This window comes from Molothrus ater, chromosome 3 (assembly GCF_012460135.2).
Source record: "Molothrus ater isolate BHLD 08-10-18 breed brown headed cowbird chromosome 3, BPBGC_Mater_1.1, whole genome shotgun sequence".
NCBI lineage: Eukaryota > Metazoa > Chordata > Aves > Passeriformes > Icteridae > Molothrus > Molothrus ater.
The window spans coordinates 5903496-5927419 of NC_050480.2; the positions used below are offsets into that span (position 1 = coordinate 5903496).

The window sequence follows — 23924 nt, forward strand, 5'->3', positions numbered from 1 at the left end:
GCCCTACTGCAGTCCAGCCCCACACCCAGCTGACCTGCTCAGTGTGGGGAAAATGTCCCAAAAACTGCCAGGTAAGACTGGTAAAGCTAAAGTGATCAGCAGTCAATGCCTTTATTAAAACTACACCACTTTTAGATAAACATTTCAGTTCAAATTTCCAAGCGCATCACTGGGCTGCTAACAGGAATGGTGGTGGTGGGACCACCAAGAGCAGCAGTTCTCGTGCTGGACTCCCAGCTCTGTCCCAGCAGGAGGAAGGCAGCCAGGCAGGCCTCAGCTCAGGCTGCACTTTGCCCCAAGCCAGCTGCCAGCAGCAGCACTGACTGGAATGTGTGTGTTACTCTCCAGAGCCAGGTAAGTATTTCTGTCTGTCAGTGCGATAAATGAAGGTTGCCGCACTCGTATCGTAGTGGCACAGCTACGTCGTGAGTATCAGGGGTCAGAAACCTCAGGGACAGCTGCACTAATGGCAGAAGAATCTTGGTACAAGAACAAGCTACTGTCTCTTTTGCAGCTAGTATGAGCCTGCAGCTATAATTCTGATGCATGCTGAGCAGTTTATTACTATGCTGTACAGCCCTGACCGGATCCTTGGGGCAGCACAATTCCCTTTGAGCACTAGTGACTGAACCTACAGCACCTGGTACTGTCTGTGTGGACTGACAAGGGGCAGGACCCCAGCAAGGCAGTGTGTCACTGACTCCTCTTTCAGTGCAGAGCTCTTCAGTGGCATAAACCAGTCCCACTTCTAGCCCCAAGCAGGGCAAGGACACCCGCAGAACCTCTTCCTGTGGGAAAGGCTCGTTTCCACTTTGCCTCCTGAACAATGGCTGTCAGAGGGGCTAAGATGTGCTACTGGAAGTGCACAGAAGGCAGGGGGGGAGAGATGGGGAATGGCACCCCAGACTTATTTGTGCATCAAAAACTCTATCACTGCCTGCTTTTAACTACAGTGGAACAGCACTGCCGTCAGGAACAGGAAAACCTAACCTAAGGAGTTAAAAAGTAGTTGAGGAAAAAACCCTTGCCCTTCTCACCTAAAAGCAGCACATGGCTGTCTGGGTTTGTACAGGGGTAATGGAAGACATCCATTCCAGCAGCCTGAGCACACACTGTCCATGGAAGAGGAGATCAAGCAAAAAAGTAATCTCACAGTTTCTGGCTTAAACGCCCACATCTGCAGTTTATATACATGTGTCATTCCAATCCTAATAGGAATACTTGTGAAGAAGGGGAGGAGGTCCACAGAGAATAGCAGGGATGAGAGCAAAAAATAATGTTCAGAAGGAAAAGGTACAGGAAAGATGAAAGGGCACTAGCCTTGCCCATTACGTAGATGTTTCAAAAGGAAGAACAAAAAAAAAATCTTTCATTTTATTTCCAAATGTGTGCAATTACCCCAACACTTGCAGCACATCGTGACTGAAGAGCTAAATAAAAATACCTCTCACTACCTGGATCCTCCATGTATTTGCAATTACAGCCACTGATCAAAGAGGAAAGGCAAAACATGTATTTTCTAGAAAGAGAACACCTCAAACTCAAGCAAGACACCTGTGGTAAGGAGACGTGGCAAAAGCCATTTGCCTACAAATGTATCTCTACATGATCCAAAAACAGCAGCAGTGTTTAAAAGTGAAAGAAACATCCTTGGTCATGACACAGTGTCCTAGGAACATCTGTCCTCAGCAGTACCACGAGGGACGGGCGAGGCTTTGCTGCGCTTACATTTTTCACTTGGTTTGGTACTGGCTCCTGGGCTGTTACCACCCCTCTGTCCAAGTCCAAAAAGAAGCCAAGAACTTCTTCCTTCTGCCGTCACAGATGCTGATGCCAGAAGCTGGAGTTGCCAAGGGTACACATCAGGACCGGAATGGGAATCCCTGACCTCCTCTAGGGCCAGGGATGGAAGAACGGCAGACTGACCCACAGGGAGCGGGGAGGAAAAAGAGAGAGGAAGGAATGAAAACCTCTGTGCTGACAAGCAGACAGTCTTCAGTGATGATGCTCATGTTCAGATTTTCCCAGGAATTCCCTAGAAAAGGAAATGACAAAGCAGTGACACGTGACTCTCCTGTACTCTGGTGCATGCTACAGGTCTGCAGGTCTTCCCATTCCCCTGGCAAGCACTCGAGCATTTGCAGCTACAGGGAACAGCACTGAGCTTTGCTCTCACACCCATCAGAGGCTCCCACTGAAAAAGCCAAACTGAAGCAACCACTCTGCAAACAGCTCCTCCACAGCATTCAGCTCACAGCAGAGATGAGCCAGAAAGTGCTCCCAGATTTCTGTGGCTCCCCTTCCCAAAACCTGCTTTGCAAGGAGGTGGAGAGCTCTGACTCCTGTGCTAAGCCAGCCCCAGTGTAGCAAGCACAGGGTGTGCAAGGCCTCCCTGGCAGTCAGGTGCCTTAGATAACAAATGCCTAGTCATGATGACTGGAACTAAGAAGCCCCTCTCCTGCCCTCAGACCCTTGTTACCTCTCTGTAAGACAATAAGTCACTTTCACCTCCACCCTTACTATTAGGGTGTTTCCCAAAACTCCTGTAACCCTATATAAACCCCTACTTCTGCCCAGTTCAGGAGAAGAGCTGTCACTGAGACCCTTTCCAGAAGCTGCCAATTAAAGCCATCTCTGTGGAACCTCATACAATGCTTCTCCTCTCTCTCCCTGCATCTGCTGCTGAGTCACTTAGCAAGCAAAGAGCTGAAAATCACTAATAAGCTGAGAATCACTTGAGAGCTGAGCTTGCTAAGATTGCCTGTGGCTCTAGAGCCTGCCTAAGGGGCCCAGACAGGTTGTGCTTTACTAAACTTCGCTGTCTGGGACACCCACAGCAGCCATTTTTGGGGGGATCCCGAAAACCCCAGAGCCACATCAGCCCGGTATCTCCCCTGCTGTGGAGAGCACAGGGTGCCCAGCGCGGCCCCGGGGGCGCGGTTACCGCAGTATCCGAGGTAGCTCTGGACTCCTGTAGATGTACTTGTGCCGGTAGCCCAGGTCTGTGTGGAAGGGCACAAACTGCACCTTGTAGTCCCGGAAGCTCCGCGACGTCGCTGCGATGTTGTAAAGCTGGACCCAAGGGGAGGCAGGTGAGGGATTTGTGTCACTCCGAGCCAGCTCCCCCTGCCAAACCCACCGCCCCCTCAGGCATGGCTTTGGTAGCTTCAGCCTCGATGCACCACTGATTTGCCACACTACAGAATCTGCAGTCCCTCTGGGCTATGTTTACCCCTGTCCATTACTGACTTCTCGCCTGGCTGAGGTGTTCTATCCACACCAGCTCCTCCCACCAGATCAGTTTGCAGAGCCAAGTGTGTACCTTTTTTCCTAGATGAAATGGTACCACTGGATCATCCTCAGCATGAAGGATGAGCAGGGAGCAAGAAATGTATTTCACACTGTAAAACAAAAAGCAATGTCACAAAGGCTCAGAGCAATCCCATCATTCTCCAACACCAACACGTGTGCATTTTAAAGAAAACTGTAATGACAAGCATGTCCTGTGGGTTATTAACTACAATTTAAAACCTTATCTGGGCACCATTCATTTGGTCTGTAGAAAATTTTCTAGTGAAAGTCATGCTTATAACATTTTCTTGCTTCTTAGACCAGAGAAATGTGGCTCACTCTACTGTAAATCATTACCCCCCCTTGCCCCCAGATCTGGCTTGGTTTCAATACTGGAAGCTCACAAATGCTCTGGCCCTTCAATGAAAGGCTCAGTAAAAGGAGACAATGTGATTACAGGCAAGGTGGCTTAGGCAAATACACAGCAAAGAAATCTTCCCAAACCTTCCTTCCATGTTCCAATGCTACTGTTTAAGATGTAAGGTACACTTGAAAAGCATAAATGGCATGACCCAATCAGGATATCCCTGAGTAGTCTCTGTTCTCTCTGTTGCATCTGTCCTTACTATGAACAACTTAAAAAGACAGAGCTCCACTGTGCTGCTCTCAGGGCTGTGAGAGTAACTGAAATCACTCCAGTAAGAGCAATGCAGCAACAAAAAAAAAAAGCCAGAGTGCAGTCTCATGTCTATCCTCATTGATGCTTGCCATGGCTCACTGCAGCCACAGCTGAAACCCCAGCAAAGAGGGAACTCACTTCTCATCGTTTGCAAATTTAATTCCACTTGTTGTGATGGGGTCAAGGAAGAACCAGTCAAATCCAGGGAAGTATCTGTATATCTGAGAGGAAAGATGTGCATTAGTGGCAGGCACCAGCAGTCCATTGGTACAAAGAGCACTAACAGGGCAGGCCACTGCCATCCCATAACATCCCCTGGCTGCTGACCATGCTCTTTGCAGCAAGACTGCCCCTGTTTCCACCAGCATTATTTTTCCTCCCCTGTTTCAGGCCTATCTTACCAGCCTGCTCAGGAGCAGGCCCTGTGGGTGCTGGCATGGTCAAAGTCCCCAGGTATCAAGCAGGACTGTTGGCAGTCCTTCCTGGAAGAGCTTTATTCCAGGGCACCTCACCAGCTTGGCTGTATGCGAGGCCTGGGCTGGGTGTGTGCTCAGTTCAGAGCCAGCTCATTCCCATGCTGGACACATGGCTCTGGCATTGCCCATTGTGTGCTCCCAGCAGCTGTCTCAAGTGCAGCTCTTTACCCCCAATGTTTACAGATACCACAAGTCGTGCAGTTAGCTCAGCTCCAGCACTTCTGAAGGTTCATTTCCATGCACACAACTCCATGCCAGCAGTGTGAGTGTCCCTGTGTACTTGCCACAGAAAAGGGATGACTCCGCGCCTCCTCCCGTATGTTGGTGAATGGAGATTCCAGGATCAGGGCATCCGGGGGCGTTTCTGAAAAGCCAAAGGCAATGTGCTGAAATGCAGGGCTGCAGACAGCCAGCAAGGTCAGGCTCTGCCTCGTCAGAGCAGCTGCCACCACGGTGCACCAAGGACAGCTCTGCCAGCTCCCCAAATGTCTGTGGGAATCTGGGACAGCAGCAGCAGGCTGCTGGGAAGTGCATCCACGTGTCACACTCACCTCTCTCGCAGAGGCGCCGCACCAGGTTTGTTGCAACTCTGGAAAGAAGAAGGAACATTGAGTTGGCACAGGCCCTCTGCAGCAGAGCAGCAGCTCCAGAGGTGGCACAGGTACAACTCTGTAGCCCCACATTTCTCTTCACAGAGAAAATCAAGGCGCAATTCTTCCCAAGAATATTCTTATCTCATTTGCTGTGCCTGTGTTTGTGCAAAAGGAGAATGCAATATGGAGACCGTTTACCCAAAGTGATGGTGTTTTGTTTCCTTGTGTGTGTTGGGACTGTCAGCTGACAGTCATGAGATTCTGTGCAGTTGAATGCTTGGCAGATTCAGTTTAGATGCAATGTAATATAAGATACAATAATGTAGTATAATAAAGTAATTAATTAGCCTTCTGATAAGATGGAGTCAGATGCATCATCCTCTCCCCTGGTAGGGGGATCCCTGTGAATTCCCTACAACTCCACAGCCACAAGGTCGATCCTGCACACTGCTCAAGGTCTGGCAGCTGGCCCACAGTGACCTGTGTCCTCACATACCCAACTGCCCCAAGTGACATCAGGGCCTGTGTTTAAGTGAACAAGTGCAAGGAAGAAACACACCAGGCAGCCCCTTGGATAGACTCCTTTCAGGTGGCTCTCAGCACATCCACAGCAGGGTGACACAGCCTCCTTCCTCGAGACCACAAGGGCTGAGCAAGCAAGAGGGGAGTGCAGGGGAGTAGGCAGAGGGGTGCTGTGTTCCAGGCAGCTGGAGTGCAGCATCCTAGGGCTACACTGCAAGGAGCTTCCCTAACTGGGACAGAAAGCAGCAAGGTCTCTCCTACGCATCACCCTAATGGGACAGGGATATTTCCAAAGTTGCCAAGTTCTCCAAGCACAGAGCATTTCACAAACCTTGAACTCCAGACTGGCTGTGGTCACTAGAGAACTCAGCTGGGGCCCAGTCTCAGGACACTCTGACTGCAGTGCTGGGAAACACCACAATCATGCTCTGACCAAGAAAGGGATTCTGAACAGCGCAAAAAATATAGAGGACGAGCCAAGAAAAAGTCTTTGTCTTCTCTCAAACTAAGCAAGGTGTTTAGTGTCACAGCAATGAAGAGCCACTTCCCTGAAATACCTCCCTGTCCCAGCATGTGTTTCACAGCCTTTGTGGTCTCACAGTTTATCTGTACACAGCTCAACTCAAAGGTAACTCTTGTGTTACCCTTGTGATTGTGGAGGAGCAGAGGGCAAAGAGCGTGTGGTGCTTAACATGACTTGCCTCCAGACAACCATGGAAAGGGAGGATGCAGGAAATGAAAGTTAAAAACATGAAGGCAAAGGCACTTGACACCTTGAACTTCCCTGTGCCATGGTCATGCAAATGTCAGAGGTGGCCAGCAGCATAGTCCTGCAAGCATCTGCCCAAGCACTGATTACACACAGAATGTTCACCAGGACAGGAGAAAAACCTTTTGAAAGAACAAGGCACACACAGGCGTGGCTGGTCTGTGACACTTTCAGAATATCAGACAACTCTGGTGCTCTGCTCTGAAAGACAATCTGCAATCTATTATTCTAAGTGTCTTTCTAGTGTGAACCCTGTGGACAATGAAGGTTCAAGATCCATTGCTGCAGTCATTCACTGTAGCCCTTCTCACTCTGTACAGTGCAAAGGGGGAAGCCACCCTCTAGAAATTATGCCACAGATGCCAAGCCAAGCCAGCCCAGGGATTATTGCAAAACAGCACCTTCATCCAAGGTCAGTGCTTAATGTTCTTTAGAAGCTGCTTCTTTAGAAGTGCCACTAAGATTAGATGCTTACCCTGTGCCCAGGGAGTGTCCCCAAATATAGACGGGGTTGTCTCCGCTCCGGGCTTTTATCCAGTCGAAGACATGAAGGGCGTCGTAGGTCATTCCCCTCTCTGAAGGGCTGCCTATTGAGTCACCCCAGCCTGGAACACAAAGAGTCCTGCTGAGAATCGCTCAAACTGCTCAGTAGAACCAGCCAGCTCCTCCCATGCAGCCCATCTGCAACTGCAAAGAGGCCTGGGACATGGGTACTTGCTGTTCACATCACTGTGCACCTCTACAATTTGGGGCTGAAAGCTCTGGTTGACTCACAGTCATTTAATCCAGGTGACTGCTGTCTGCCAAGGAGGTTTTGTGGATTTAGTCAACAACAAAACCAAAGACTGGATCTCAAACACTGCTACAACAGCATTCTTGCACGTACCCACCTGCAACAGCTCAGCTCCCAAACCTTCCCTGCTTCTCCATGCATGTCACCAATTTTTAAGTGCAGTCTCTGACAGCACAGGATTGGATGCTTACGGCCAAAACCCAACCGTGCCTCACTGAGCTGTTGCAACATCGGTTTGTCAGTTTGTCTGTGCTGTTCAATCAGTGCCCTCCAGCAACTTTCCATCCTCCTGACTGTTCTGGCTCCATCACCATTGCAGCACATCCACACATTGTATGCCTTTAGCAGCCAGCACCCCACATCTCTTCTGATTCCCAATAAGCAGCCAGAGAAGCAGCTGCCAGCAGGACTGAAAAACAGTGCAGGCTCCTACAAATAAACTTCTCCCAGGTGTCTTCTTGATAAAAATGCAATGGATTAATTTCTTTCTGGTATCTGCAGTGGCATTACACTGCAGCCATGGCTTAAATACTAAGAAGGTTAAAAAGGAGCAGCAGATGCCTGACTGCTGGTGCAGAGGTGCAAAGCAGTCGTGGCTTCTGCCAAGTATTGTTAGCAAATAATTTACTCTGTCTTATCTCACCTGTGAGCTTTTAGAAGGAAGTAAGTGCAAGTTCAGTTCCCTGTGTGACCTTAGGAAAGTCAACTAGATCTTATCCAGAAGGATTGCACCTAGGCAAGCCCCCAGCTCTCATGTGTGCACCTGGGGAGTGCCTGAAGTGGATGCTGTGACAGCCTGGCTCACTCTCTGCTCCTCAGCTCCCAAACCAACAAGCCCTGTGCATGAGGACAGACAGGAGCCACAGCCCACCCAGCTGGACATCAGCAAAAGGAAATCTCTGGAAATTCTCTAGATAGCCATGAGGGGAAAAAAGAGAAGCAATAAGCACAGCTAATGAGCTGGCAGCAAGGCTTGGCAGAAGCAGCCCACATACCTCGATAGTCAAACGTCACCACGTGGTACCCCAGGGAGCTGAGGACCTGCAAGGCAGAGAAACACTCAGAGCCCATTACAGAGTCTTGCACACCAGCCATGCTCCTGCATCAGGCCAAGGTGCAGGCACTCATTTTATAAAATTATTGACATGCTAAATGGCCAATTTACAGCTTTTCAAGGTAGCAGGCACAGAGCTTTCCAAACACTAATCTCAGCCCACTGGTTTTACTCTGTTTGTTTCCTGGACCTCATATCAGGCTACCTAAGATGTTGATTATTCCTTTAACAGCTTTGACCTTAAGATCTGCAAATATCCTACTGTTTCCCCTACAAAGACTTTCATGTTTTCCAGTGAAGGAGTACAACTGTTTCAATTACATTACTCAAATTGGCATAAATGTAAGAATAATGTACAGAAGCCTGTGGCAGAAGGCTTAAATGTATAGCACAAAAATGTGCTGTTGCTCTATTATAAATATTCATGTTATAGCCAATGGTAATCCTAACAAAATCTGTTAAAAGTAAGTAAAACCACTCAATGTTAGACCAGCTTGCTTGGAAAAAGTGCCTTGGTAAAAACAATACAAGCATTCCAAGCTACCATTGCTTGATATGAACCTAAAAGCTCTGTGGTAGACAAAAAAAAAAAATCAACAGAAAGTTACAAAATGATTAAAATGTTTCTCTTTTGGTCTATGTATGATACATGATTTTTTTAAAAAGCAACATTAGTATTATTCTATACTCTAAAGAGGAAATATAAAACCAACACCCTTTCTAGTGGTACTGGGACTATTGTAGTCTACAAATGAAATTAATTGTAGTCTACAAATCAAATTACACCTGTCAACTGAGCATTACTTATAGCACAGTTTTAAGAGATTACATGTATTGGGTAGATTTATGAACAATTAAACATTTCACAACCACTTTGAGGCACACAGTATCAAGTGGAGCTCACAATGACAACTGACTGGAAAGGGAGAGAACACTTCCATTGTCCCACCAGACAAATTAGATCCTCCAGGACAGCTGTTTCCAATGGAATCACTATATGACATTTTTATAAGTTCACTCACACATTGAATTCCCTGACTAGACATGCAGAAGATGAAGTTTCTTCCTGAAAAGTTTGGTTTTTAGCTTTACAATGTGATTTTACAGCTAAGATATCATATACAATCTCACCTTTTCCAGGCCATTAAAAATTATTTAATCTGTTGAGAGTTCACCTGTCTTCTATACATGTTTTATGTGTTGGCTGCATTGAAGGCCTGTTAAAAGCACCAGCAAAAAGGACAGCATCCCAAACTGGTTCATTCTGCTGGAATAAACACAAACCTGGAGTTTCTGGAGTGGTTCTGCTAAGCCCATGTGTGTGTTCACTGACTGAAAAAGGCAAACTAAGCAGCTTGTCTGGATGTTCTCAGAAGCAAAGAATACCAGACCCAGGAACAGAAACCTGGGGGTTTGGTAAACTGTGTTCTCTGTATATGTACACAGAAACACACCAAGTCTGTATATTCTGAAGTACTCCTACTCTTGTCCATCAAAATCAAAACCAACTCCTCTGCCTGTCTTGGCCAGCACAAAATGCATCACAGCACAGGCTGGTTCCAAGAAAAATGACAAAATAAATCATACATGACAGTCTCCTCAACCAATTTTCTGCAAATTAGCTAATCTTTTTTTTTTTTTTTTTCTCAAAGGGAATGAAGTATCACCTGCCTTCTTGGGGTTGCTAAACACTATTTTCTAAGCAATCTGAATTTAAAAGATTTTGCAGCAGGGGATCTTGCATTGAATTGCAATAAAGCTTTATGAGTGCCAACATTGACACAAATAAAGAGAAGAACAGACTCAGACCTCTCTGAAATGAGCCAACAAAAACAATTATGTCTCTCTTAGAAACATGTGATATGAGACCAAGAAACTGTATGTGGGAATTTCAGCCAAAAGAGAGTTTAATAAAGTAAATTACCCCAAAAATCATTAGACAAAACACTCAAAGCAGCTGTGTTCTCATATAACTCACACCATAGTGCTACACCTGGGGAATTCATTGGATTTTCTACAAAACCTTCTGCACTTGAGATGGCACCACTCATACAAATGCACTGTGCCTTGAGGAAAGGGGAAATCCAGGCTCAATGCTCTTAAATGGTACCTTAAATTAGTACACTAATCAATTAAATTGGGGCTGTAATTAAATAATACTCTTGATTTTTCCCAGAAACTGTCTTGGTTAGCCCAGCTGGGGCTGGCAGTTAACAACAGCAAATGAAAGACCTTTCAAAGATCTTTGAAGATGGGAGAAGTGAGCTTGCTCACAGCTTACAGAGCCTTTTCCCTTACAGCCTTCCTCTTGGAAGGACCCTGAGAGCCCCAAGGGCTGTGCCTGTGGGGCTGTTTGAGCAGTCTCCTCAGCTCTGTGCACACCTGAGGTGTTAATGCAGCTGTCACCCATGCCCCAAGCTCTTTGGAAAGCTGTTTTCAATGCAGCTGTTTGGACAATCTCCTTTTACAAGGCAGCCTCTTACCTTGTAAAGCTCCACCCGGTGATCCCCTCCTCTGGCAAGAGCCATAGATGAAGAAAAAAATGAAAGAAAAAAAAAAAAAAGAAAAACATTAAACAACCAAACAAAAAAACCAAACACATTAAAAAAACCCCAAACCAACCACATTTAAGTTTCCAGAAACATATTTCCCAATTGCCTTAGGTAATCTAACAAAAACATGCCAAACATAAGAAACACCATAAATGCTTTGTCACAGGCTTCAAGGAGACAGCCAGGCTTTGCTGAGCTATGCAGGACTCAATTCTGAAGTCAACTTCTCCACGTAAATCTTACCTCACAGCAGGTAAAAATGAACTTTTCAGCCCACCCTGCTGTCTGCCTTTTCCAAAGCCTATAATACATCCAGAACAGCCTGTCCCTTTTTGCTCTGCCTACCCTGATCTCTTGCCACAAGTGCTGCCCCAGTCAGTAGCCCTGCCTCTCAAAACTTTGATGCTCCCAGCAGAAATAATGACATTAAGCCAAGCAGGTGGCCCTTAGATTTCCTCACCTGGCTCCAAGCACAGGGAAAGAAAGGACATGTGCAAAAATGTGAGCAGAGAAAAGCAGAACTGAAAACTGTAAAGTCTAGGGGAAGAATCTGCTTTTATTTATAAATATAAACTGAAACCTAGACAACAGAAAGGAATATGAGTGTGCCATTACATACCTTAAAATACATGCACAACATGACATGGCTAACCCATACTCAAACTTCAGTCTAGTATTGGTATTATAGTAAATGTACTCTTGCACTTATGAAAACTCTAGAAATTTCATACTATGACTGGCTTGGTCAGTGTAGACTCTAAACCAAAATGCCACATCTCCCTCTAAAGAACACATGCACTTGACTACCTACCAAAAGCTGTCAGCTCCAACCATACTTGAAAACACCTAATCCAGTCAAAAACACGCAGGGCAAAATGCAAGAGGTTGCTTGTAAGACATTTTGAATCATACAAGCCTGAAGATGATGATCCACTTGCTTGAAAAGTCACCTTTCACATGCACACCTTTATGCTTTTTCATGCTTTCCTTGAAGTGTAACAGAGGGGATTTTCTATTTTCTAAGGGGATTGAGTACACAACATTTTTGCCTCAGCCCCAGATCACTCAAGCCAAACCAGGAAGCCAAGGCAGTGTATTTCACTCCTGGTTAATGCAGCCTGCAGCAGTAAAGCAGCCCTGGGACAAGCAACTGAATGTGCAGCACAGAAAACAAACATACAGCAACACACATTGAATCTGAAATGACAAAGCCAAGACACCTCCAGCTCCTCCAGAGCACAGAGTGAAATGGGAAATATGCAACTGATCCCTAGCTCAGTCCTTCATCCCAGCAGCACCTGGGGGAGCTGAGAAGGAAATCTAATCAATACACAAAAAGCAGAGATACTGGCCCCAAACAGCCACCGTTAAGCTGCAGGAAGTTTCCCTTAAGCTTCCCTTAGTATCATTTGCTACATCCAATCAAGGCAAAAAATAAAAAAAAAAAGTGAAGAAGTGTTTGAAAAACAATGCAACAATTTGATTAAACCTTGCAATGCATCAGCACAAGAAGGCAAGGGCAGTTTGCAAAAAACCCATCTGTTCATGCATTTCCTGGGTTGCAGCACACACCTTCCACACTGTGCCCTTGTACCAAGAAAAGCACAGTGCTGAGACAAGAATTGGTGTGAAAAATGTTCCTGTGATGTAGAGGTTAGCAAACCTTCACTACCAGCACAGCTAAAACTGTTTCTTTACTTTACATCATGGAACTTGTTTTCCTGCAATGCTGCTGCTCTTGCAAAGTATCTATGGGCAGACATCAGCTTCAAAAGAAGATGCAACCAAGAAAAAACATCCCAAGAACTGGCACTCAAAATCCAGCAGGGGATTGATACTCTTTTGTAAAATGCATATTTTTAGGAGAAAAGACCACATTCTAAGAAACAAACAAAAGCACTGTAACATGTGGAGAGGTGGCAGGAAGAACATGATCCTGAGAAATATCTTCACACTACATTAATGGTTTTTATCATCCAGCAACAAAGTACAGAGAACTGATCTACTACTTTAGCCAATAAACAGTCAACTATAAAATTACAAGTTTTAGAAGTGCTCCTGGTCCAGACAAATGTCCTGGACAGATGCAATAATGAAACAAGATCAGCACATAACCTTCCTCTTTCCTTCTGATTTTCCTTCCTCAGAAGGAAATGTGTTAATTACTAAAATAAACTCACAAAAGGAACTGGAAGGTTTATTTAATGCCTGTGAGCCACATATACAGAAGCACTAATACCATCCCCTGTCTCAATTCAGAACATTCATTACTATACAGAAAATAAGTACTTTCCAACTCCTGATTCAGGAAAGATCACACCCTCCTGGCTTCTAGCAAAGGATACAAGGTAATTTATAATATCTGATATCTCTGATAACTGCAATAAATCCATTTCCACACTCAATAATGGAGAGGGATCATTCCATAAAATGTATGTGCCTTCTTTTAAAAAGGAGAAGCACCAAATTAATTTTAGCTTTTATTTTGGTTTTAATTATAGAATAGTTTGGGCTGGAAGAGACCTCCAAAGGCCATCTAGTTCCAAATCCCCTGCAACGAGCAGGGACATCTTCAACCAGATCAGTTTGCTCAGATCTCCATCCAGCCTGACCCTGAATGTTTCCATGGCCTCTGCCACCTCTCTGGACAACCTGTTCCAGTGTTTGACCACCACCCTCACTGTGAGCAACTTCTGCCCTGTCTCTGATCTAAACCAACCCTCTTGTAGTTTAAAACCATCATCCCTTGTCCTGTCACTACAGCCCCTAAGGAGTTTTTCTTGTCTTTCTGAAGGTGCTGAAGCTGTGACAAGCCAGGAAAACACCTCCTGAAACAAAGCCATCAGTGTTTTGTGCCTCACCTTGTCCCTGCATTGCCGTGCAGGTAAAGGATTACAGGGTGGCTGGAGCCCAAAGCCTCTTCAAACCATGGCTGGTCCTTCCCTCGGGCATTCTTCCATAAGCCTGCAGGGACTGTGTGCCTGTGAACAGAAGGGAAATCTGCCCTGTCCTGCTGCTCCTCAACACTCAAGTGTCTGCCACTTGAACTCTGAGATTTTCTGTTCAACTCCTTCACTCAGGGTTGCATACCTCACACACACTGTTTATAAAACTGTCCTGATCAGCTGAGAAATGGTCAAATTGAAAAGGCAGTGGCTACACTTATTTCTACATTTTCACCTCCATCACCACTGCCTTCAAAACGTAGAACTGTCTGTGCAAGGCATCAAACTTCAAAGGCACAATTACTGAACTTCCTGCTGCTCTGGCAAAATAATCACAGTTCCTCAGCTTTTATGGCACTTAATTACTTCAATTAACATAACTTATATGCCATAAACAAGATTCACTGCTAGGTCAGCAGATGTACAGAGTAATCAAAGCCAGTTGGGCTTGAAAGAATGTTCAGTGATTAAGAGGCATATCTGACTTTACAGCCAATCTGAGGAAAAGGAGGAGCCCGGGCTCTGAGGAGAAGATAAAATGTTTTGTTTTCAGGCACAAGGTTCTTGAAGGTGTAACATTTTAGCTGCAAAAGTTACAATCTACAAGAGGCAGGAATTTTTAACTCACAGCACTCCTGCAGATAATGTACCTATGTGGCTTGTGAGAAAGAATTCAACACTGGTGGAACAGTAAGAGGAATGACAGACTGAACAGAAGGCAGGTAATTAAAGTGGATAATTAAAATACAGACACAAAGCAAGGACATGCCCACAGCCATCTGAGTTGTTGAGAAGGGGGCTGGCTTAGAGCCATCAGAAGTAACTTAAGCACTCACATGGCTTTTACCTGAAAGGCAGACAAGCTTGCACCTACCACAGCAATCCTCCCCAGATGTACAGCTCAGAGCACACAGGGGAAAACTATGTAAAAAGTCAATTTGCTTGCATGCAGCCAGCACACACCAAGCTCTTGAAGAGGTAAAAAGCCTCAGTAACTGTGAGACTCAAAAATTCAACTGTTCTGTGAGGACTTTGTTTCACAAATGTACCAAACACAAGACTTTGCACTGGCTTTTAAATCAAGGCTCCAAACTTTTGTGAAAATCTTCCATAAATATCCAGATAAATGACAGCCTCTGAATTGCCCCCACAAGCTGGAAGTTCTGTTTTAGCAAAGATAGACAGTACACTTGCAAGAGAAACAAAATACAAATCTCAGGACTGCAATAAAAACTTATTTAACAGCTTAACAGGTAGAATTTTAATTGTGCAAGTGAAGAATCAAACCACTATTTATCAGCCAATCTTGGAAAGACTGAAGTTTTCAAGTTTCTAAACATATCTTTCACTAAAATTTACTTAAAGGAAAGAAAATGTCCTAATGACAATGATAAGAATATCTCTATCCCATTTAAAGGTTATGCACCCAGTGAAGAGAAAATCTCTACTGCATTGAAGGACCCATCTAAGTTACACACACAACTGAAAACCCCAAATCCTGCACTTCACAGACTGAACATCACTGTCTGTATTAAGGGAACACCCCCTTCCCTCCATACCTGACACAATCCAGGGTAACAAGGAGCTAAAATGAATTGTCCTTACCTGGGACCAGAAAATCATCACTGAGAGAAAGAAATTACAAATGAGCTCTGACACTGTCACTTGTTTTGTGAAGAGTGTAAACTGTGTGTTCTGTTCTCACCCACTCTCCAAATCTTACATATGTTTTATGAACAGAATTTTCTTCCTCCCACTGTGAACACTTTGATCTGTTTTCCTATCTTCCCCCACATGTATTTTGCAAAACAAAACACGAATCAGAGTTGAATGACAAAACATCTAACTCCATGGGTCTGGTCTGATCTGGAGGCAGGATCTTTGTAGTGATGCAGACCTGTAACCTTTATAATTCCAAATTTTGATGTTTCTCTGAATGCACAGGTTGTCTGACTGTGTTTTGTGCATTACTGATCCTAGCTCAGATGAGCCCCAGAGATTTGCATACTTTTCAACATGAACTCGGTCACTTGGCAGAGGAAAATACAAACATCCACAAATGAGAGCATGCACAGCAAAAAGACTGAATAGGCAACATCTAGAACAAAGAGAAGGATAAAGATGCATGGCACATACTGCACAGAACTGGATTCCTTACCAGACTCCAATGGTTACATCCTCCTCTGGCTGCAAATAATAATTACAGGTGTGGTTTAAACCTTGATCCTGTGGTCTTTTCAAGTCAATGAAATATGGGACCCTCACTGAAATGAAAAGAGAGAAAGGAAAAAAAAGAAAAAGAAACATTTTAATTTTAATTTATTTTCTCACAAAACTGCTTAACCAAAGCACTGGAGGGTTGTATTAGCTGGTCTGCTGTGCTGGGAAGACCTTTTTGTGTAAAAGGATGAATTTGCTACAGCTGTGATTTAAAACATGAACAGCAAAGAGAGCAAGGTAAGAAGACACAGGCAACCACCAAAAAAAACCAGGGAACAGGCAAAAATTAAGAGAAGGTGGGGAAGACAAAGCTTCCTTTGACAAACATTTAACCATCTCTGTCCAGTCTGCTTTATAGATCTCTGCTGCATCAGTGGCATGGGTTAGCTGATTTGGATTCAGTCTTTTCCCATAAAATGGAGCTCCACTACAGCAGAACCAGGAAAGAATCTGTCTCCTTGAGATTCAGTGCTACAGCAATTAACACACCAAAGCTTTTGTGCTATTGACACAAAAAGAAATACTGCTAATGGTGACAGCCAAATCTCACTTTACTTGCCCTCTCAAAAACTCTTAAACTTCATACAGACATAAAAACCAATGCAGACAACAGCCAGTGTTAACTGGACAGATGTGGGCCCTCAGACTGCAAATCTTTATCTGTGCAAGTGTCTGCTCTCATGCCAAAGCATATGGGATTTGAGCTACTTCAAGGGCAGTCTCCTGTTTGATCTGTTCAAAGACTTGCTGTTGTTCAGGGCCCCACTTGGAACCCTTCTTCTTCCAAGTCACAAGACAGAGAGAGCTTAGAGTCTGGCTGTCCTCTGGGATCTACATCTCCCAAAACCCCAGAGCTCCTAGGAAAGCTGTGTTTCCTTCTTGCTGGTTGGTGGGAACATGGCTGCTATTCTGTTGACCACCTCCAATCTGATGATGTCCACCTTACCTCCTAAAAACTGAATTTCCTGGGCAGGTCCCCTGACCTTACTTTGTTTTGTGGCAAAGCTGGCCTTCAGGAGGATCTGGATTATCTGCTCCCTTTTGTCAAAAACTTCCTCTGCTGTACTGTCCCAAATGATCACCCAAAAGTCATCAATGCACTGCAAGTGTTCTGGAACCTCATCCTTTTCCAGGGCAGTCTGGATCAGTCCATGATCATTCCAAACAGTGAGACTGTGTTTTCACCCCTGGGGCAGTCAATTCCAGATGTACACCTCTCCAGCTAAAGGCAAACTGTGGCCTGTATTCTGGTCCTGAAGGAATGAAGAAAATTGCATTATGGTGGCATCACTGATATTTCACCACCATGGCAGGTCAAACCACAGCGTGCCTCAAGTGTGAAACCTCTCTCCCAGAGTCTCCAGACTCTGGTCTGGAACATGGGACATTTCCTCCTTGAATTGCTGGTGGTCCTCTTGAATTTGGTCCTCTTAAATTTCTTCTTTAATTTAAACTTTCAATTCCTTGGATAGTCTTTTCACAGATGAGACTCAGGCCCATACCAGGGAGGAGATGGGTTCTTCATACAGTAGGAGCTTGGGAACCAAATTGTCCACTTTTTGGTCTCCTCTTTTCCACGACATCAGTGCCAGTGAGCTGACACATGACCCTGGTGTGCTCCACAGGAACTCCCAACACATGGTTTGTGTACACTGGATGTCATCTGGGTTTACAAGGAGCTGCTCCTTCTTTGAACCCCTACAGATCACCCCCAGCACAGCTGATTCTCTCAGGTACTGGATACCTTGCTCCATGGTGTCCCACTTGTCTCAGTGCACTCAAAGGTCATCCTTGCAAAGATATCTTTCCCTCATGCTTGACAGGAGCCACTTCCAGAGGCTGAGTTTCTGGTCTTTTCCCAATCCCCAGCCAATGCCTGCATCCTGGGACAGGAACCCAAATTGCCTGGGTTCCTTGGAGCAGCCAGGTAACCAGGGACTCACCTCACAGCTCACCTGGGGGTAGGGATGAGGAGATTATCTCTGGCCCTGCCTCTTCCTCTGGTTGTGAGGGGCCTGCTTCCTCTTCATCACTCACTACACAAACTGATTTATATTGGATTTCTTGTTCTGTGCAGGGCTGACTGCTCCTGGCACAGGTTCAGCTCTGGTTCAGCTGCAGTTTGAGTTTGCTGTTCTTCCCCTGCCCCTGAGGGTGCTGCCCAGTAATGAGCAGTGTCCAATAATCAGCAGCCAGGGCCTAACACATTGCAGCAGATTCCCCCTCTTTGGAACTGCCATGGTGATTTTCTTCCAAATGTTCTGCCACTTTACCAAGGTCTTGTATTAGTTCAGGGGTGAGCTTCCAAAACCACTGGAGCAGAATGCTCCTTCAAAATCTGGCCCATTTTCTCCCACTCTCCATGCTACTCATGACTATCCACCTCCAGGGCAGGTTTCTGGACAATTTCCCCAGAAATCTCTGTCCTGACTCCAAACACATTGTAGACCATACTGAGGAAACCTGGCAAACACAGCAACAAGAACATGCTACAGGACAATTATTGTGGTCACTTGTCAATGAGCAGAGGCAGGAACTTCAGTGAGACCTAACAAAGCTCTGTAAAAGCAAAATCACTGAAGCCTGCACTATTCAGGTTATGTGGCTGTCAGTTCTGACAATCAAAGAGCTGCCCTGCACATGTGCACACTTCACAGCAACCACGGTCCAAGGTGTGAGAACATGCAAAGCATACAGACAAAATTAGACAAGTTATGTAAAAAACAATGGATCCATAGTTGGTCCTTCTAGCTTTGACAGAGAGGAAGATATTTTTCAAAATTTCATTATAAAATACAAGTAAGGTTTAAATGCAAATTTAGATTGCTGGGTTTAATTTCACTTGCTTGCTGTCTACTCATGCAACTGTGTGGAACCCCTCAGAAAAACACAGGTGACATATTGCACAGTTTTCCTGAAGGAAAAAACTCTTTTGGCTGAAAATTGGCTTCAGTTTGGTCACTCTATTTATATAAAGGCATGCTACACCAACCACACAGAATGCTTTCCAAACCACAGTCTGGGGAAGTTTACAACCTGTGAAAGTTCATGTCCTTCACAAGCTGTTCACATGCAGGGTGAAAGTGAAGGCAAACTCCCCTTGTCCCCTCTCCACCCAGCCACTGAGTCACTTACCAAAGTTTAGGAAGACCAGCTTTGCCTGAATAGCAGGGCAAAGCTTCACTAGAAATGGGATGGCTATGTACACTCCCAGCAACCAGAGTATTAACTTCCTCAATCGAAACCATAATCCGTATCGCCTGCATAAAAGAAAAAAAAAAATAGAAAGAGCTGAATACAGCAGAATATTTATGGAGCAATTTTCACAATGATCTCTGCCTGCTTGGTGGTTTTGAAAATCTGGTCATTTACACTTTAAACAAAAGCTAATTTCAAACAGTTTGTGTGGCCTCAGTTGTTTGAGAGAAGCAGAAGTAACCAAAATACCAGCTGATGACATATAGCTTAGAAAAAGGGAATAGAAACTCCCTACTGATTACATTTTAAAAGACTCTGTAACAAGAGCTTTTCTTCCTGCTAACTTAACAGATTCAGAATCTCTAGAATGCATATCACATGTTCATCTCCAAAAAGTAGCCCAATCATACTTCCATTTGGATCACTATCAGATTTTGTTCAGTTCAATTTTCACATATTTTGAGGAACTATGTGTAATGAGACTGATAAAGTTACACATTATCTCATGAACAGACTGGAGTAGACATTCTGCTTTGTCCAGCTAAAAGGATTACCTCTCAATGCCCTAAAAAGCAAACCTTTTTAAGTTATAAAATACAATAAATTTCATAAACTGCAGTTTTATTCTCTAAGAATCGCCCAAACACTGTATCTCAATTTTCTCTTTTCTTCTTGTTAGGAAGAATAAGCTACCAAAAAACAAAAAAAGAGAAAAAATCCTAATCAACAACAAAAAAAATCAACCAAAAAAAAATCAAGTAACACACAGCAGCTAGTCAAGTGATATATCTCAAAATTCCCTTTATTGTATCAGAATAACTACCAAATACACATTCATATATGTGTGTTTATATATGCACATATGCTTACATAAAGGCTTATGTGTAATGATTTAGTTGACCAACATTTCATGTGCACTGAGGTTTCTCAACCAGCCCTGCAATCAAGAACTAAAATCCATGGGAAGCCTTCGGGCAACACAATTTCTGCTCCTTTTCAGCAGACAGTCTTGAGCAAGAATCATGTTCCATGCCAGTGAGCAAACAGTTCTCAGTGTTGGGAACTGCAGGCTACTAAAATCAGAGAACACTCTTTCCAAAAGGCATGAAATTATTAATCTGCCATTTGGCAATTCTTGGAGCTGACAAGCTAAACTTGCTCTAGACTCGAGCTAAGAGGGTTTAGCCATCTCATCTAGGTGAAATTGTCAAACAGAAAGCCTAAAGACCTGGTTTTTACACATTTGTACAAGAAAAATGAGTGTACAGCTAGAACTGGGTTGGAAAGAGTTTAATGATGTACCAAAATTTTCAAAATCTCAATAGCTTTTGGGAACCAAAAACCAAGACTTTCAGGAACACTTTTTCAGCACAGCAGAAGTGGAGACATTCCAATCTCCCCTGCTCCCCCCTAAGTTTTTGGCATGATTGCTAAGGTGCTCACAGGGAAAAGGATATCCTGTTATTCATCCAAACCCTGCCTTCAGCACACTACTACACGCCTACAAGTGCCTGTCTGCCTCCTCTCACCCTGGAACCACATTCTGGACTTCAGAAACACGTGCTACCAAAATTCAAGACCTTTTCTTCACAAGCCAAAACAACTGTCATTTTTCAGAAGGGGGAAAAATAGATTACTAAGTCACTGTCACCCAGCTGTGGCTGCAACAAGCCCACGTTGAAAGGTTCAATGGATTTTTATACTTCCCACAGCAAATTTGATGATTGAAGAGGTAAAGAACTCCATCAAGGCTTCCAGTGACATTTCCACACCTCAAGCCCAGTTTTCTAAAGTAAGAAAAGCAAAAACAGCAAAGGACTAGCAGAGGAAATGATACAAAATGGGATTTAGAAGAACAGAAGTGAGTACCAAAGCCTCAGGCCGACCCACCTTATGCCCACAGCTTTGGGAAAAAAAGCCACACAACATTTTGTTTGGGCTAATCACTGAGCTGATCATTGCTCCCTACTCTCAGATTAAACCCAGCTTTCCACTACATCAGCACCTACCACCTATTTTCATAGCTGGAATGGATTTGTGGAAGACAAAGGGAGATCACTAAAGGATAGCTGCCATTTAACTGCTGAGCAACTGAAATGTAACTTAGCTCTCTTCAATGAGAAAAGTGTGTGGTTTTGTTAAAGCACTTTAGTTATTTTTGCACTTAGATCTACTCCCATTCATCTCTCCTTATTGGCAAAAAGGGGAGTGGTTAAAGCTAAAAGGGGAGGTAACTCATTTTGGGGTGTCCATGCCTTCAAATGCCTTAAGCCAAGACACTCTGTCCTCACCACCTTCCCAGTAAGAACCAGAGTCCAGGTGAGCAGCCAGGCAGGATGGGGCTTCCCAGCAAGTTTTCCTGCCTGGGGCTTAGATCCTGCAGCAGCCAAAAAGAGCTCTGCCAGGGGAATTTTGCATATGCCAGAATAAAACCCCCACTCGCTTAGGAGGACAACAGAGCCAGGTCTTAATTCCTCCAGGCACACCCAGAGCACATCAAAACAGGAGCCCCTCAGAGATGTGGGTGGCAAAGCACTTCCCAGAGCCCAGCCACAAGCTGGAACCAGGAACAGAAAACACACAGGAGGACATTTATCCAGGTAGCACTGTCAGAGCTCAGGAATGATTCCAGTTTCTCCTTTTTGGAGACTGAACTGAGGCATCCCTTTCTTTGCTCCCATGCCCCATGTCAGATGCTAATCAGCAATGTGACATTTACACCTCATCTCCAGGGAGATGTCTACTTACAATGTAACCAGGGCAAAGCTTCTATCCACCAGACAGCTTTTCCCCTGATAAATCCAAGAATATATGCTGAAATACAGACATTATGAAGTTATCAGGTAACCCTTCAGTGAGTAATTTAGCTAAATTAAACTCCTATTGCTTGGTAGAAAAGCTATTTCAGGAAATATATGCCCTGCAAAAGGAAATTTTGGTGTGCTCAGGCAAAAGCAACATACTTGTCTTCACCTTTTCACCAGAAAACTCAGCAGGTCTTAGTTGGAAAATACAAGCGATGTAGAAAATAAGAAGCTGCAAACTGAAGGTATTTAAGAATATCAGAAACTGATTTCCTGGAACAATAAAAACAATGTGTAAAAAAGCTTCAAAACAACAAAACAACTCATGCAACATAGAACACCCAACCCCAAGTCAGCCCAAAATAAAACAAAATCCCCAGCATCACATTCCCCCCTGCATTTACCAAAGGCTTTTTCCCAACATCTGGGTTCTGCCCAAACACAGGCAAAACATGAAGTGGTTTTTGCTTCATGCACTTTCCACAAGTGAACATAGAAAAGTACATTCCCTCTCCAGGCATACTTCAGTCTGACAGAAGGAAGTCTTTCCTGGAAGTGTGACATCAGAAACAGAAGGTTTTCCTCATAGCTTCCACCTGGATGAAGGTGCCGCATTCACCCAGAACAAGCACATTCTGCATTTGGGCACAGTGGGAGTGTCTGGCTGGCAAGGAGAAGCTGGGGGTCCTCTTGTGACAGCATCCCCTGAGTGCAGCCCCCTCCTCTCCAGCAAACTTGGGAGGTTTCATGAACAATGTCCAATCACCAGAGTCCTGTGCCGTGCTCTGGCATCCAGATTCAGATGAAAATAATTTCTCCTGCAGATCATCTGAATCATTTCTACACCGGGAGTGCTTCCATTAGCATCTCCTGATCAGATGTGCTAGCAGGGTGAAAGGGCAGGCCAAGGGTGAAACAAGAGACTAAAACTGATCCTGTCAGAGCTGCAGCAGAGCAAGGACAACATTTACCAGAAACACACACAGGCTGTGCTTGCAGTGCCTAAAGGATCTACAGACAAAGGCACCCACAGCCCACCGTGCCCCTTGTGATCTGCCTGGGGCAGGAGTGAAACAAAACTCCCGCAGACACCAGAGCACGAGGCTCTGTTTGTTCAATAGTGACAGGGAATGCTGCCACTCTGCCCTGCTCTGGAGCCCCTCATGTCCCCAGCTCTCCAAACTGCAAACAGCAGAGCTCTCCCAGCAGGAACTCAGAGCACAGGATTTGGAAAGCAAAGACCTTGATCACACAAGTGACAGAAGTGACTTTATGGGTGGTAGAGGAAAAAACCAAAATACATGGCATAACGAGGACTGTAGCAGACAACTTTTATGAAAAATCTTTTCTTTCAAATTTTTCCTCCTGAGAAGCTAAGAAGCCTAAGGAACAAAATGTAAACAATGGTTATCTGCTGCTGTGGAATGCAACAGGTGGATCTGTGATTGGTCTCATAGAGTTGTTTCTAATTAATGGCCAATCACAGGGAGCTGGCTTGGACTCTCTGTCCCAGACAGAAGCTTTTGTTATCATTCTTTGCTATTCTATTCTTAGCTGGCCTTCTGATGAAACCTTTTCTTCTATTCTTTTAGTATAGTTTTAATGTAATATATATCATAAAATAATAAATCAGCCTTCTGAAACATGGAGTCAGATCCTCATCTCTTCCCCAATCCGAAAACCCCTGTGAACACCGTGACAAAGAACATATCCTCCCACTCTCCTAACACAAAACATATTTTAAAAAATACATTTATTCCCCCAGACAGGGATCAAGAGCATAAAATCAGGAGTTCGATAAAGACACGAGCAAAAGATTCAAAAGAATGAGGGCTAAAGGAAGTTTAAAGGAGTGGGATGATTTTTTGGGGGGTAAACAGAGTTGTATCCAAAACAACCTATTCTACAACTTGGAAACTGCAACAGAGTCCCAAGGCATACAGGGGTAAAGAAACAATACAGCAGCCATGCAAAAGGCAGGACAGCCCACACATCAGGTCCCTGGCAAGCCTTCCAGCTTTCCTTGTT

The 23924-nt window shown here is 44.5% G+C and overlaps 1 protein-coding gene across 1 annotated transcript in view; it reads right to left on the bottom strand.

Annotated features, from left to right (window-relative positions):
* Positions 1-81: 81 nt before the first annotated feature.
* Positions 82-23924, bottom strand: part of ABHD12 (abhydrolase domain containing 12, lysophospholipase) — a 39294-nt gene continuing 15451 nt past the window's right edge. Inside the window, exons 2-13 of the mRNA XM_036380514.2 lie at positions 19030-19154; positions 15833-15938; positions 13591-13710; positions 10661-10691; positions 8119-8164; positions 6806-6935; positions 4998-5035; positions 4731-4810; positions 4109-4191; positions 3323-3401; positions 2945-3072; positions 82-2035 (exon numbers count right to left, since the gene is read on the bottom strand). Of these exons, the coding sequence (XP_036236407.1) occupies positions 1996-2035; positions 2945-3072; positions 3323-3401; positions 4109-4191; positions 4731-4810; positions 4998-5035; positions 6806-6935; positions 8119-8164; positions 10661-10691; positions 13591-13710; positions 15833-15938; positions 19030-19154 (1006 nt within the window). The 3' untranslated portion in view covers positions 82-1995. The remainder of the gene's footprint in view (positions 2036-2944; positions 3073-3322; positions 3402-4108; positions 4192-4730; positions 4811-4997; positions 5036-6805; positions 6936-8118; positions 8165-10660; positions 10692-13590; positions 13711-15832; positions 15939-19029; positions 19155-23924) is intronic.